Source organism: Battus philenor, unplaced genomic scaffold, assembly GCF_028537555.1.
Source record: "Battus philenor isolate CCGP_79_NKW_IND1 unplaced genomic scaffold, ilBatPhil1.0.hap1 SCAF_9, whole genome shotgun sequence".
In the NCBI taxonomy this organism is placed as follows: Eukaryota; Metazoa; Arthropoda; class Insecta; order Lepidoptera; family Papilionidae; genus Battus; species Battus philenor.
This window is the reverse complement of record NW_027181759.1, coordinates 12,269,684-12,286,900: the sequence shown is the minus strand read 5'-3', so window position 1 is coordinate 12,286,900 and position 17,217 is coordinate 12,269,684. Positions and strand designations below refer to the sequence as shown.

Below are 17,217 nucleotides of genomic sequence, written 5' to 3'. Positions count from 1 at the left end.
TGAAAGTTGTAATTTATTAACGTCAATACTTTGTAAAAAAAAAGTAGCTCTTTAGTTTCCCTAGAGTTCTAACTTTTTGCGTTTTCGATGTAGTAAGAAATTTGTTTTGTTAGTATATCACTGCGGTCAAATATATTTGAATTCTTCTCACAGAATAGTTCTCAAAATAAATAGTTCGTAAAGAAATATTCCAAAATGATTTTTTTTACTTAAAATAAAAACGATTTATAATTTCGATTATATTAGAACTATAATATTAACATTTATTTAATAATACCACTTTTTGTACTAAATATCTTGAAAATGTAATAATTATGACTCTTAGCCATCTTCCAAAACTATTAAAACCGTTTTACTTGTAAACTGTTTTATTTGAAAAAAAAATAAGATAAAATTTTAAAAGAGTTAGTGGATATTTCCAATTTTATATAATCTGTTACATGTTGTTTGTCTCCTAGCAACGGCAAATAGCGTACCATTTCGTAGAGGTTTACAAGGAAGTGTTTTGATATATTTTATCGACGTACTTACTGTGGTTGGAAAACGCTGTAACCACACGATGGATTCGGACAAAGAATGTCCGTGCACTGAGGACGAACCCGTGCAATCAACATTCTCACTAACCAGTTGCCACTGTCCCAGAGATGACCACTGCGTCGTGGTCCACAAGGAGGACTGTCTGCAATATCGGAACGAGCAGATGATATATCGCGATGTAAGTTTTTTTGCTGTGTCGTCCTATAAGGGGGATACTTTAAAAGTAATTCTCTCCCCTTCTGTACGTCGTATCCCTTATTGATAAGGTTCGTGATCCTTTTTGGAAAGCTTAGCGAACACTATGTTACTCCATCAGACAAATCATGACGTTAATTTTTTTCATTAAAAATAAAATAAATAAAAAAATATTTATAAAATATATATGTTCGTCTGTAGGACAATTTTTTTAATGTTAATGTTAATGCAATTTTTCATATAAACACTATTCACTCGTGTCAAATGGTTTTAAGACTGAAGTATGCGAGTGCTACGACACGGTGCCGCCCGCAATGGACGCAGAGTGCAAGTGCTGCAAGTGCCCGGTCGACCAGTGCCGCTGCGGCCGCGCCGGCCGAGAAGTATTCGACGAGTTAGTTTTTACATCGTTCTCATTTTAGCTATAGGATGTCCACTGCTGTACAGACCTCCCTTTTGCATTTCCAACAAATCCGGATGTAAACAGGCTGTATCCAGCGTCTTCTGACGGACTTAACATCACCTGTTCTCGTCGTTGATGGATATCCTACGCTATGCTTGCCGGTCTGTGGTCTCCATTTTTTTTGTTCCCCTACCACGTGTAGGGCAGGGCCGTTTAATTTCTTTTTATCTTGTTACTTTCTTTCTCTTATGAAAGATTTTGTAAAGAAATCACAAAATTTTTATTCTCCTCATTCCGATCTTCTTTCACACATCGCCTTACATCCCTTATCAACATTTCTTATTACATTTGCTTCTTATATCACAGCATATTTATGTATACTTTGTATCTCTTATTTTCCAATAATCTAATAGTTGTTGAATTTACTCTTTTATTATATCTAACTTTTGGTCTTCTTGTCGAGGTTACTCGAGTGATCACCATTTCAGTTCCTTTACACCCTAGGGGCCATCTGTTATTCGTGCTACATGGCACGCCTACTGCAACTTTTAATTGACAATCCACTGGGCGACGTCCGTTACTTTCGTTCTTACACTTGTTGAGCGAATGTAGCTTGCCAATGAGGCTCTAAGAAAGAGACAGCATTATAGTGTATTAAGCCTTCACATCGTGCCTTCGTCGTAAGGCTTTTTAAGCATATACAATACTACAAAATGTACAGAACAGGGCACTATTTTATAATCAAACACTTTTACTATATAAAAACCTAAATGGGGTGCAAAAGAGGGTTATGTAAATGGAGAGGTAGTAGTAGTAATATTTATGTGTAGTGATTACAGCATCTCTATGGGTATCTTGGAAGAAACATCATTAAAAATCTAGTGAAGTTAAATAAATATAGTAAGTTAAAATTGATAGTAAAATAAATGTTCTCCACTGAAATAAACCTATATACCGGCTGAAACCCCGCTGTATTCTATTGAAGCGTATTGTCAATGTTATCATTTATCTCTTTTATATAGAGATATGAACAAAGCCTTATTGTCCTGAAATTATTTCACCAATAAAGATAATATTTGGTTTCTTTAGCCTACACGCAAAAACAACACTTGTGCATTTCATAACCACAGTATTTGTTTGATATGACACAGTTAATTTATGTTTTATCTTAAAATAAATACTACAACATTAAGTTACATTTATTCTCCCTAGATGGCGTAGCAACCGCGTGATTGGTGCCATGCCCGCGGTGCTTGAGGCCACGCATCCCCTCATGCAGAAGTTTCAGGAAACTCTCAAACGATTTCTGGAGAGAGAGAACCAGATCGCAGCTGAAGAAATCCAAAGACTGGTATATAATCTGATCATCATTTCGGCCGAAAACTACCCCTGCTGGACATAGGCCTTACCTATAGATTTCCTGTAAGACCGATTAGAAAAAAACTGATTGCTATTTTCGATACGATCCGAATACAGTATGTTTAGGCTTTATACTTTTTTCTTTCGTTGCCATTTATACATACTCTCAGGCTCATACTCCTACAGCAATAAATTATTAGTTTTATAGAAATAAAACCTAAAAACTTATAAAAAATGTAAATCCGTTATTTCAACGTATACATGATGCAAGAATTATACGCTACCCAGATGTTAAGGCACGCTGACTGCAGGTCCATTAGTTCTGTTCGATGGACTTACAAAATCAATATCAGATATATGAATATAACTGGACGGGGTCGAATATACACTCCTCACGTTTTGAAATAACTGAATACGTGATATTAGCTCAGTGATTTCTACAGCTATGTTTTTCTCCGTTTTCTAATACTCGCCTGAAACGTTCTGCGAAGTATTATTCCTATGGTGAAGAGGACATTAATACAAAAATTTAAACCCTGTTACTTTCACTCAAAACATAAGTTATGTTCCAGCGCGACGAGCTTAAGGAGAACAAGCAGGCGTATGACAAAGATCTTGAGACTATATACCGCGACGATCACGACACCAACGCGCAGAGGGTACGTGTGGCTTGATATGATTATAGTGGTACCGAAACCTTAGGTATGCGTGCTACGAGACGGGCGAAGTACCGGCCGCTGTTCCGTCCGCCGTCAACGTTACGCTCTTTTTCATCTGTTTCCAACTCGCCGCACTTTCCTAAGCCGTGATATAGTAGTTTCGGTAGTACTATTGCAACATATTATTTTTCCTCTTTTCTTTAACCTATAATAATGTATAACTTGGTATCATATTTGACATTTTTCTTTTACTTTATGACATCAGACTATAGGCCATACCAGACTATAGGACTATATGCCAACAAGATCATTAACCCTCAAGTAAGCGCTAGGGTATTTCAAGAGGGCAGTAACGGGTTCAAAATCAAACAGGAACCTGTGTTTAAAATAAAAACAAATACGGGTTATCTAATTATGACATAATCATAGTAAGATAAGTTGTAATTTGTCGCAAAAGAAACTTATGTTTACTAGCAGCGGCGCAAATAAATACCATACTTATCCAAAAACTTAAATTTTCGATTTACTGTTCCCAAAATTATTCTTATACTACAAGTATATCATATATGTTCCGAGTATTACGTTAAACATTTTGTCTACCGTAACATGTCCAGCTGTACATGGATCTCCTACTCTTCCCTTAGATTTATAGCGTTGGAAGGGGCCTGCATCCAGCTTTCAACGTAACAAGACCGTTTGTCCCTTGTAAAATTTTGTAAATCGAATTCAAATACTCTAAAGAAAAATATTAATTTGTTAATAAATTTTAAGACTTTGATCGAAGAATACGAAGAGACGTTAGCAAAGAAGACAGCGGAACGTTTGGCGATGGAGCAACGTGTGCGTGATTCCACGGAGAAATATAAACAGGCTCGTGAGAAGCTAGAATCCAACACTGTTCAAGGTAAACGCTTACCTGTTCATTGAACAATTAATAATCTAACGGGTGATTGCCAGCTTATTTTTCATCAAAAAGCTTTGAAACTTTACACCTATTTCCAATCATCCTGTATAAACTAAGCAGAAAATATGTTACATTCGTTTACTTTTCTGTGGGAATGCGATAGGCCAATAACTTATGTCAGTACACATCTCAATAACTTGCTGACAGTAAACAGTTAATTTTAATGAACGGTAACAAGTAAGAGTTAGTATTAACTGATGAACAAACGCTATAATAGCCTGGTACCTCTTATCTTAATAACTTTATTATAACACTACCGAAACCGCTATATCGCGCCTTAGGTATACGCACAGCGGAACGGGGGTAATATCGGCCGCTCCGTTTCTTCTGCAATTAACCTTCGTGGCGGCGGCGCACATGCTCTTATTTCCGCAGCCGCCACCTACCTGTGATATCCCAAGGCGCGGTACATCGGTTTCGGTATCACTGTAAATACTGCACTCTAAAAATTGGAAGGTAGAAATTTGTACAACACTGTTGGACACTGTAAGAAAGTCGTGTAGCTTTTTGTGAAACAATTGACAAAAAAATAAATGTTAATTCCTTGGACAGCCTTTTATTGAATGAATCTATTGATTGAGGAAAATTGTTATTGCTGAGAGAATATTCAATATGTGTTATTCTAATTTTCATTCAAAATTAATTCTTGAATTAGAGATAGAAATTTGTACTTCTAGAACGTGAGGCTACAGAGGAACTAGAGGCTCTGACGACCCTCTGTCGGCAGCTGGAGACCTGGAGAGAGGAGACAGAGTCTGACCTAACGGTCAACCAGCGCATGTCAGAGAAGATGAAGACAGAGAAGAAGGCTTTAGCTGATGAGAAACGAGAGTTGGTAAGTAACTTTGCGATTAAACATATCTATATCTATGCTTTAAAATTTTTCCATTCAATGCACGTGTTCCTCAAATTTAAAGTCTTCCAGTGAAATTTCCAACCTAGATGCTACTATCACTGTAAAGATCGGAAGTGTTGCTATAAAACTCACTATCTGACCAATTCAGGCACATATAAACAATGCATGATGATGTAACATAGTTAAAATAAGTTGTAGTTAAACTTAAGTGGTATTCAATTTCAATTTCTCATGAAACAAATGACGGTATGTTAATAGTCTTGCGTATTTAGACTATAATATAAAAACGTCAGTTTGATGGTATATCAATGTAGGAATCATGTAAATGTGAAGTATCTACTTCACATTTACATGATTGACGTTGAAATATTTTTTCTGGTTTTATTTTTTAAATATAAATTCTTAAACTTGTAGAGTATATAACAAAATACAAATTTAACTAAACATTTTGTTGACAGGACATGATAATATACAGCCTTAGCAATGAGGTCTGGAAACTGGAGTCCAAGCTGGAGATGTTCCAGAAGCAACTTGAGATCAAGAATGCGGAGATGGAGCAAGTTAACGATAAGGTAAACTCACAAATGAAAGCAAAAGTCAAAATAATAAATGTAACGCCCCGAGCCGAAGCTTCCGAGGAAGCCTTCGTGCTCAGCTAATTATGGATTTCTAATCACAAGCTATTAATGCTGTTACTCATATACACTCTTTAAATGACATCATTGTCGAATTAAAGAAGATACATATGTTATAATACACATACATAAGGTTAACGTAATTAAATGTAATTAGGATAAACATTATTCAGGTGACCGCGTACGCCGCTGAATTGGAGGATTTGGATCTGGATAAGCGACGACTAGTGAGCCTTTGGAACTCTGTGCTAGTGAACATACAGCAAAGGGACCGGGTCTACGATTCTGTGAGAGACGATTATAGGTGAAACACAACTCTTTAGTTCTGATATTTAGCACTAATAATAGATATTATCGGGCGTAAAGCTTATGAAGTTTCGGGTACCAGTGGTAAAGTTATATGAAGTACTATGAACATCGACCACGACTATAAAAAAAGATTCATCACCATCATCATCTTTTTAGCTGTATGACGTCCGCTGTTGCACAACAAACAATACAGGTCACCCCCCCCCCCACACACACACACACCACCAGAGATTTTTAATAAAACTGGATGAAAGCTAGTATCTTTCAACGGCCTCAACAAGATCGTCTGTCTAGTGTGTGTGGACAGACTTCAGCGGTAGTCCGTGGTTTTCACACGGTAACTTCAATATGCCAATCCGCTTGATCATGTCGGTTCCTTTCATTATTTTACGAATCATCTCATTCCTGATTCGGTTCCACAAGCATAGCTCTATCCATGGCTCGATGAGCGATTGTGAACTGAACTTTGGCGGAGGTTCATCTATAAAACATTAGTAGTATTTTTTTTCAATTAAAAAAAAAAACTTCGATTTATATCGAAAACATGCTTATACGAGTATGAACTTAAAAAATTAGATAAATTTTTGCTATGTTTAAAAGCATAATATACCAGACCAGATATACTATAAGTCTCTGAACTATCTGCAATATTATACAAAATACAGTCAGTTATCGACTTACGACGGGGTTCGGTTTCACAACTCCGAACGTAAATCGAAATGGTCGTAAGTTGAATTTCAAACAAAAATAAATAATGATAGACATATATGTATATATTGTATAAGCAAATGTAATGGCTTTTATTTCTGATTTTTAATTGTTATTATTTTAGTTGGTTAATTAAATAACAACATATATAAATAGGTAAGTATATAAGCATAATTCTGGTTTATGGTCGATTATCATCTAAGCTACTGCTATTTATTGCTTTCTCTTGAGATTTATCACCGAGTGTAGTAGTAGTGCTTTTTGTTTTTAAAAAATCCAATTTTGTTTGGACAGTTTGTTTTTTCTTCTCGTTATAAATTTCATCATTACAGGCAATTGTTTGGTATATTACATTGCGTTGTACCTTCAAAAATCTATTGTTGTCTGATATTAGATATATATGTGACGAAAACTATAAAAAATATTGACACATTTTTTGGAAAAAAAATTTTTAAATTTTTTCGTTGTAAGTGCGAATGGTCATAAGTCGAGGTGGTCGTAGCTCGAGAACTGACTGTACATGTTTTTTTGCAACTCGCAGGGCACTGCAAGAGAACTATCGTACATTATTGAGCAATTTGGAGATCACGAAAAAAGCTGCAATGGAGGAGATGAATAAAGGAAAAGAAATAGCTATGAATAAAGATAAAATCGAGTACGATTTGGCTGGTGCTAAAAAGATGCGTTAGTATATCAAACATTTTTTTAATTATTAAAAAGATCTTAAATATATACAGTGTATAACACGTAATATACATATACGTAATCAATTTAACGGTGCATACATATACGTATTCAATTTAACCATGTCCATGTGGGTCCATAATATAAGGTTGTCAAATATCTCCCTTCCGCCTTTTTGTCTTTTGAATTTCGCGGCTATGTACAAAGCGCTACAGAGCTCGTATCTGGCAATACTATACATAATTTGAAAGGTCTTGACATAACCTACAAAACGACGCTATGCATGATTAGTTTGGATATTGCGTTCAACAGTTATAGACGTGTAAACATGGAGTTCACTAACGCCGAAATTCGCGCTATTTTAAAGTTTTCCTTCATTAAAGGCAAATCCGCTAGAAAACGTTCCGTGAGATTAATGGTGTGTTGGGGGATGGTACTCTATCACTTCGAACCGCGGAGGAATGGTTTCGACGATTCAGAGCCGGTGAAAACGACACCAAGGATAAGCCAGCCGGCAGAAGACCTGTGACGACAAATATTATATATGTTATAAACGATTATCCTCCGACCGCTTCAAGACCTTAATGAACGCCTTCCCCCCAACCCGATTTGTGGGTGAAATTTCTTAATAATAATTGCTGTTGTCTCAGCTAAAGGAATATTTCTACCAATCTTTAAGTTACTAAGCCTTATGGTTACATAGATATCGTAATAAGTTGGTAAGGAGGTAAAAATTTCTAATAACGCTCATAGTTTCCGAAATTATAAATAATGTAACGATAAATAGTATAATTATAATAAGAAGAAGCATTTTTAAAATTCGATTTATTTCATTTTAAAATTTATAATTGTTTACTGTTTGGCCATGCGGACTTTGTACAGCCAGAAGTTATATACGCATTACGTCGCATTCCAATAGAAATCTATCGTATTATCGAATTTACAGTACTCACTTTATGAAGGTTGATTAGGAATAGGTGTAAAAGCTGTAAAGCTTTATGAAGACAGATAATTACATTCACCTATACATTCACCACTTTAAACTTTTTGCTCCTATAACTTGGTGGGATTTAAGGTAAATGCCCCTGCACGTTTTATCATTTACGAGTTTAGATATTGGTAATTTGCGTAATAATTAAAATTTACAGTCCATTATTCTATAATCACAAACTTATTTTCTACAGCTTTTTGTCGTCATTACTTGGCATAGAGTGTTTTCTTGTTTATAATTCTATTTACTTTTTATTAACAGCGGTTTTACGCCTGACATGAATATAAAGACATATTGCACCACATTATAGCGCCATTATTATTAAAATAAACACGTGATAATTAGATAGTAATCCAAATTTTTCCGATTGTAGTTGACAGTGAAGAAATAAAGCGGATTAACTTAGACACGTTGATCGCCGAGTTAACAGAGTCCATTGAAATGACGGAGAGAGACCAGGAACTCATCAAGTCGGTAAGAAATATGGCATATAAACAAAAGTATTAGCAAAGGATGAAATTACATATAAAATGTTAGTGATAGTAAAAGAGGAGTAAATGCACCATCTAGAGGACAGTTCAAACGTAAAATCTCTCAAATTCTGAAAGCCTAGAAGGAGGTCACCAATCGAAGGAAAGGATATAGTGTTTTAACAAATACAGTACCTATAAACTTATAATGGAGTCTCTTTTATTGTACTATTTGTATCTGACTGGTTTTGAACAAAGAGTTATAATACATGTTATACATAATAACAGGTGATAAAGCTTCCGCGATATGGCTCTGACCTTGCATCTTCAGATTGCGACCTGTTTCAGTTTCTTCAGAATTGTTACTGAAGAAACCGAAACAGACTCTTTCTAATGAAAACACTTGTACGTTTTTTTAATCATCAGAAGAAATTTTCAACGGCAACCGCATCATGTCACTACTTACAAAATGGCAAAGGGTCATCGAACTTAATGGCATTAAGTATATTCTATAAACAAATGTATATATTTGTTAACCTTTGAAGAATTGTGCCTCGAATTTTCATACAAAATGCAATGGAACTTTTACACCAATCTATTATACAAATCACAAATCTTGTTATAATAATTTTTTCTAACTGCATTACAATATTAAATCTTCATACTTTTTATTGATTTAATAGGAGAATCAAACGATGAAGAACATCCTGAGAAGCACCGAAAAAGACTTTGATCATAAAGTGGAACGCAAGTTGAAACTGGAGAACGACATATTGCATAATCTACAAGAGTGCTTATTGAATGACAAGGCGGTCGAATCCATGGCCAACAGCATCAAGAAAATGAGAGAAAAATCTAGAAAACAGGTAAGTTGAGATCGCAGCTGTCATATTGGACGCTAATCAACACCATCGCACAACTGTTACCCTGTGAGCCCTAATCGACTGCACGCTTCGAGCGAATTGGCCTTTTTTTTCAATAGCCGTCTTGTTCGACATATGTCTTGCCTTCATGAAAGCGTCCCTATAGGACACCGCATTAACAAATGTCACTATAACAAAAGGTCGCGTGACTGTTGGATTTTTTCACGGATATTTTCACGTGTAGAGTCACAAAACCACATTATTTTGTAAATACAAGCATTCCGCATAAAAAGCCATGTTATTTACTTTATCATACAGCAGTATTTCATTATAGTTACCTGCTCATAAAAGGTTATTTTCATAGATGTTAAAAAAATCATCATCGTCGAACAGGTGTTATTATGATTATAAGTGGCGTAATACTTCCTGAATAGTTTCCTTCGACTGGTCAAAATGAATATAGCTTTTCATTTCTTATTATTGAAATTGGTCAATCAGCATGGACGATCTACATGGCAACGTTACAACTAATTGATTGACTTATTAATTTCTTTAAATCACATATAACCATTAGCCTTTGTTAGGAAACAAATAGCTTAACAATTTCAATACAATTTAAACTGTTAACTGATATAAAATGACTTCGGCATTGAGCTCGCCATTATGCATTGTATATATAAGAAGCTTTTAAATAAACAAAAACTGCAAATAAAAATTATTTCAGCATGATGTTGGTAAGTCGGGTTGTTCTTTGACACAGGCCTACGACTAGTGTCGTTAGCTATTTTCTACACGACACTAATATAATTTTAAAATAAACATGAGTTTTCAAAGGTACTAAACCTGGTGAATTATCTATTCGTAGAAGTACAGATGTTATAAAAAATAGTTGTAACACTAGTACAGTTTTTCAACTACATGTTGCGTGTGGCTAAATACAGACTGTTTGAAATATATCAAGTAACTCGGGGTGGTGCTGGTATTTATTAACCGAAGAATGTGAATCATATTCAAATATATCTTTTAATATTTTATTATTAGGGATAGCAAACCGAGCTCGTGGGGACAGCCATAAATCTCCCCCACACAATTGTACTCTCCCTTATACTTCACATTTCTTTATATGTTCTCAAAAATCTACGAAAATGTATTTATTAAAAAAAAATATAACGATAAACATTGCTTCAGGAAATGGCTTTAACAACAATGGAGAACCAACATGCGAAAATGATTCTAGATATAGAAATGCACAGAAGCAGACAAGCGAAGAATAAACATATACTAGAAGAGAGTATGAGCAAAGTGACGGAGCGTGAGAAGGAAATAGAACTTTTGCAGGAGAAGTACGACCGTAAGTCACTCGTTCTACTCCGGAAGCAGAGAGAGTTGGACATTGTTACTAAGAAATATATCGCACTGAAAGAAATATTTGATGTGAGTCTTATTTCAATTCATCGATTGCTTTAGATACTAACTATGAATTGATTCTTTAAACATTATTATCACGTCTACTTTAGACGAGTATTGACAGTTTTACTAAAATTTTTCGAGTGACAATTTAAACTTAGGTTACACATCGTAGGTACTTCGGGGAATTAATTTTATAACAAATGATGAATATATGGACGTAATAAAGCGTATTTGTAGCCGCATTGATAAAACACTTTTGTTCTTAAATCGCAAATTTTAAGACAAATAAAATCAGGCCGGTATTATAATATAGTGTTTTCTCTGCAATACACCTTCCAAAAACGAGTATTTATGATAAGTTTATTATTAACGCTATTTTTGCGCCCAGCAAAATCTCAATGCTAAATAATTTTTACTGTTCCTTAAGTCTTTTTTTTATACTTTATTTACTAAAAATATTATGGCGTTTAAAGCATTTTAAATTTCGAATCTAGACGTCTTACTCTGAACTATACTTCAATACGTGTTATAGTTATTTTTTATGAGAATCTTGGCTTAACTTTGCAACGTTCCAAATATGAACAATCAATGCAGAAATTTGGCTACAAAATCCCGTAGCCTTACGTCTCCAAGAAATTGTTTTTACAATAATAAGATAGTAAAGTTCTACAAGATATCGTAGACCTTCATTTTCTTAATTTTTACTCTAAAACTAAATGTGTATTATTAAATAAATCTTATTATGTCATTAAAGAGTCTTAGGCATTTCTATGGTTAATATTATAACGTATACATGTAACATTGTTAAATTCCATTTCAAAAATGCAACTGTCACAGAGTTTGTGAATTTCGATTTTAAATTTGGAATTTACCTGTGTCTAGATGAAATCACCGCAAGAGCGGCGCATCGAGGAGTTGGAACTGCAGATCAAAGAACTACGTGAGCGGACGGAACGAGCGCAACAGGATTGGTTGCGACTTCAGGGACATGTGGTGAAACTCGCTGCCCAACACCAAAAGATTCTTGCAGACATGAACCTCATTAACAAACGTCAGTCTCCCTTGCTCCTAAAATTTCTTTTGATAATGTATTTAAAAGATTTTCCAAGAACTTCCCAATACAAATGCAGTTAAAGACAAGTAATAACGCATTTATATTAACATTTGTTTAATTTTAAAAATTAAGGCTCAAAATAGGTAAATTACAAATTTCGATAATTCGAAAACGAAAAATGTTTATTTTTTAACAAATTTCGGAAAAAAAATAAAAAAACGTTTATTAAGGTAGTTTACTTTTAGGGTAAGTTTTTACTCGTATTAGGAGATTTCGCCATTCCGTTAACGGCTCTGCAATAACATAACTGTTTACTTATAGTGCGTATGTAAGAATATATGTGTGTTAGTGCGTGAACGTATATGTCAGTGTGTCTGAATGCGGGATAACACATGCGGAAGAACACAGTGTGCACAGTGCGCGCATTTGCGTAAACGTGTTGTAGTGTGTGCACGTCTTAGCAGTCCACACACCACATACTGCTCTCAGCACACAAATTAGAAATGGGTGCGCGTCTGAGTATGAAAGTGCGTTAGTGTGAGTGTCCGTTACATACGCATTGGGTAAACACGAAAAAAATAGTGTTCGATGTCCAACAGAGATCCAAATATGCGATCAGAAGACGATGCGCATCCAAGCGGAGGTAGAGCGCATTACGCAGGAGCGCGGGCAGGTGGAGCGCTCACTGCGGAGCCTGCGCGGTCGGCTCGAGTTGGTGCAGCGTTCGCGCAAAGACGCGCTAGAGCGCAACGACGATGCCCAGCGCACTACAGCTGCGCTCACCTATGAGTACTCGGCCAACCTCAAGGTGTGCCTTTGTCTCTAGGGTAAATCCCACGTGGGATACTTTTCCAATGCGTAGGCAACGAAATATGCCCGACTCCTACCGGCTTACAATCCATGGTCCTCCTTTTGACGGCTTATGTTAAAACTTAAAATCCTCTGCCTTTTCTTGTCGGTATTTCCTATCCAAGTGGAATGTGAACAGATGTGACGTTGCATAGAATTATCATCATTGTAGTCGCAGAACATCCACTGCTGGTCATAGGCCTCCTTTATTGATTTCCTTTGGGTTGAAAGAAGACCGTGAATGCAGGCTGCATTCACGGTCATTCATTCTTTTCATCACGTTCATACATTCTTTAATGCGTTTTTCTCTCTCCGTCTGCAGCCTTTTACAATAGTACATAACCATATATTCCGACATGAGATTTTATTTAATATCTTAACCGAATGAGATTGTTTTGAAACAAATTCTCTGATGTATCATCAAAAAAATTGCCAAATAATTTAGAACAAAATTATTAAAAAGATTACTAATACTGTTTTATAGTATCTGCAATTTTCTAGTCTATAAACTTTAATATTACTCTTTCTCCCATTACAAAGGAGTGGTAATTGGAAACACAAAACATTATAGTATCACATTATAAATTTCGCAGGACGCCGAATCGGAAATATTTGAATTGGAAGAAGATATAGAGGCGCTGGAAAAGGAAAAGATAAACCTCACGCAAGACTTAGATCGCGTCCAGAGAGAAGCGTTAATCTGGCAGAGAAAAGTGAGTAATTTCATTCAAAGTTATATGAATTAATCGTATATATAATAATAATTGTTTAATTATTTAGTATGTTTTACTTTCGTTAAATTACAATTTCAAATTGATTGATATTTAACCATATATAAATATTCTACAGGGTATTCAGGCAGTCGAGTTGAAACGAAATATTCAAAGCTCCAAATCAGCAGCCGGAGAGATTGGACAGATGAAAAATGAGATACATAGAATGGAGGTAAACTGATTTAGTTTTTTTTTTTTCCACAATAACAGATCCTCAGTTCATTTTTATCTGCTTCGACGGGATACGTATTATCCAGTAGAATAAATAAAGACTCACTCTTTGAATAACCCTGCGCGACTGCCTTAACCTTTTGTGATATTTTTCCCGTGGGTCTGTAAACAGCCATGAAATTTGTCAACAAAAACGTTCCATATTGAACAGATTTTCGGTTTACTTCACATAAGTCCTGACCGAAAAGACCAAAGAGAGGTTCTGTATCAGGATACAGAACCTCTCTCTTCTCCAAAAATGTTTTACGAACTTGTTAAAATTAGGTACGCCGGGACCAACTGCGCCGCACAGGCGAGAAATTGGCTGAGGACCTGGCGCTGTACGTGACGCGGCGCGAGACCGCCGTCGACAAGAGCCGCGCGGCCGCGGCGCTGGAGAAGGCACACGGCACCACGCAGAGCTCGCGCTCCGCCTACTGTCACAGGCTGCGGCTCGCGCGGGCCGACGCCACGCGTCTGTCTAAGGTACTTCGCATCTGGTTCTTCATATGTCATATACACGATGACTGACAGCTACAGCGCGGGAAGTCCAATGCTACGCTCTATACCTATATATGGGTTATAAAGAAATGTATAGCTAAAGCGCGGCGTCGTGGAAGCCAAGATAAAATGAGCTTAAGCGTCGATAGCTTTGACGGAGGACTAACGGAAAAAGCAACTGAAGATTATCCTCGTCTCTCATACACGATTTTTCCTTAAAAATCGCCAGTTAATTCGCCGTATATAACCACAATCATCCCTCTTGGAGCGTGTAGACATAAATGGCGATGAAACCTAACGGCACCGCCGCTGCTTATGTTGCGTCGGTTCTTTTTGAGCTTTTTTTTTTTACATCGTATGCAAGAATAATCTATTTTTAGTAAAGATGGTCAAAACGTCTGTTGCTTAGCGTAGAAGAATTCGTACTAAACAACACTTGGTCGTTGTTTTATAACTTTGTCATGTATGTATGTAAGCTTGCACGCCCTCTTAGCCGTATAGCTAACACGATGTAGGTTCGAAATCCAGCCGTGGGCAACATGCCTAAGGCGGGATACATCAATTGTTATAGCATGTTTTTACTTTAATATTTATACACAAATTAAAGTGGTTATTACTCATATTAACTGTCTCGACAGACTACGCATTTTCAAAGTTTCTTAGTCTGTTTGTTGTATTGTCAATATCGCCACTTAATTTATTTATAAGCATAGGATACAAAATAAGTTTTTTTCGTATTTTGGAAGCCTTTAGTAGTAATATGATATATATTTTCAGTGTAACCTAATGGTTACACTGAAAATATAACCACTCATTAACATGAGATACGATATTTTGTATGATTGCTTCCTAACACGCCGATTGTGGTTATGATTGACGTCACATATTTAATAGCAGTAATATTTGTATGTGACAAGATGTGTTGTTTTTTACAGTTTGTCTTACGCTCCTCATGCCCTAAAAAGAGCAAACTAGTAAAATCTATTTTTCAAATATGAAGCAATGTTTGTTTTAATGTGAAAGAATAATATATACTTGAACAAAATCCATCACTCTTTTGCTTTTTTGGTAAACAGCAATTAACAGATTATAATGTCCGATGTGGTTAAAATAATTTAAGACTCGTTGGTAACATATTGTAGAGAGCATAGTCTTAATTTGTAATTGAAATGAATACTGTCATCATCATCATCATGTCAACATCAAGAAAGACAAGAATCCCCCTGCAAGGCAAAGCCCCGAAAAATCGCAATAATGAACGTTCTTCCGCTGCCCGCATCCAGCGATTTCTCGCGAGCTTGACTTCGTCGGTCAACCTGGTAGGGACCACGCCGGCTTCTACCAGCTCGAAGTCGCCACTCAAGGACCTTCCAGCCCCAACGGCAGTCGGTTGCGCGAGAAACGTGCCTCACCCATTGCCAATATTTATTAATTCTTCATCATTCATTATTAGTTCTTCGGCCTCTCCACGCTGCAATCCTTTTGACGGTGTGATAAATGATTAGGAGTTGTCGGAAGCAAAGGCGCACATGGACTATCTGCAGAGCGAGCAGAGCCGGCTAGAACGCGAGATGGCGGACACGAGCGAACTGAACGCACAGCTGGAGGAGCGCGTGGCCACGCTACTACGGGAGTGCCGCGACACCGAGAAGAACAAGCAATGGGTGAGTGGTAAACACTACTTTTACTGTTAAGACTTATTTGGAAAGCCGTGTTTACATTGACCACTTTAAGCTTCTACAGGTGATGTCGCGTCACCGACGTAGGTTGTCCAATTGACATAAACTTCTCCCTAAGATTTCCAATAATACTGGTTGGAAGTTGCATCGATCGTCTTCCCACTGGGTCCTCTGTCTACTTTGCGGTTGGACGTTTTGGACAAGTTTCCGCGACCAAGCGACATTGCATTCATTTAGCGTCAGTGTTTTAAATGGACTTTCTCCTTTGGTCTGGCAGGATCATAAACAGGTAAAAAATGAAAAGGGAGACTCGCCTTTGCACATGTATGAGACTTATAGTAATGAAAATGTATTAATAAGTAATAATATTTCAGCTCCTGGAAAGAGTTGTACGCAGCCAACGTCTAGGAAGCGAGTTGTCCACGGCCGTCAGGCGCCAGTCTCTGCGCGTGAAAAAACCAAAGTCCGCCGTCATCGCAGAGTACACCCAAGCTCAAGCTCTAAACGGCACTCTGCAGCATATCCTCGGCAAAATGAGCAAGGAGTTCCCCCAACTCACCGACCAATTCGAAGTACTGAGCAACACTTTGAATATATATTCGCCGACACAATCGCCGCGGCTGCCCGACGACCCGTGCGTTTGTGAGGACTCCGAAGAGAACATCGCAGAGAAACCTCTGGAGCAGTGCGTGTGTCCCCAGTGAAAACTAATTTTTAAATGTGTTCAAAATGCCTTTCAATTTATTCAAATAAATTATTAAAACGTTTCACTCAAGATATTACATTTTTCTCTGAAAATAGTTTTATTAGTAGAGGTTGAATTGAAACGAAACACTGAACCGCAAAGCTGTTCCATACAGAACGCTCTATTGACGAAACTACATGTATATTTAGGTATACAACAGGGGCATAACATAAAGAGCTTCGACATTTGCGTTGCGTATCAAAAAGCCTGTAACCACGAAGGCAAAAGTTTTGAAGGCAAAGTCGTATGTCAAACAAAACAGTCGCCCAAAGCGTCGTGTCGTTCGTGGCCCGTAGGTTAACAATTGTGTAATGTAATGTGGTAGCTACGCAATTATTGATATCAACGTACTACCTCCGTAAG

At 36.7% G+C, this 17,217-nt stretch overlaps 1 protein-coding gene across 1 annotated transcript; it reads left to right on the top strand.

The window, feature by feature from the left end:
- The first annotated feature begins 559 nt into the window (after nucleotides 1-559).
- On the top strand, nucleotides 560-16,813 carry LOC137932332 (coiled-coil domain-containing protein 40-like). The gene is made up of 19 exons (XM_068775935.1): nucleotides 560-715; nucleotides 1,008-1,126; nucleotides 2,348-2,486; nucleotides 3,067-3,153; nucleotides 3,925-4,057; nucleotides 4,795-4,952; nucleotides 5,432-5,545; nucleotides 5,782-5,912; nucleotides 7,167-7,309; nucleotides 8,674-8,774; nucleotides 9,454-9,636; nucleotides 10,822-11,067; nucleotides 11,926-12,094; nucleotides 12,697-12,905; nucleotides 13,540-13,659; nucleotides 13,796-13,891; nucleotides 14,215-14,415; nucleotides 15,936-16,094; nucleotides 16,484-16,813. Exons 1-19 carry the CDS (start codon nucleotides 560-562, stop codon nucleotides 16,811-16,813), a joined length of 2,994 nt encoding a protein of 997 aa, XP_068632036.1.
- Nucleotides 16,814-17,217: the final 404 nt, after the last annotated feature.

Excerpts from the sequence above, each read along its gene's own strand:
- LOC137932332 (XM_068775935.1), top strand. The coding sequence starts at position 560 with ATGGATTCGGACAAAGAATGTCCGTGCACTGAGGACGAACCCGTGCAA. Across the intron at positions 11,068-11,925 it reads CACTGAAAGAAATATTTGAT|ATGAAATCACCGCAAGAGCG; the intron begins GTGAGTCTTATT and ends ACCTGTGTCTAG. Across the intron at positions 12,906-13,539 it reads AGTACTCGGCCAACCTCAAG|GACGCCGAATCGGAAATATT; the intron begins GTGTGCCTTTGT and ends TAAATTTCGCAG.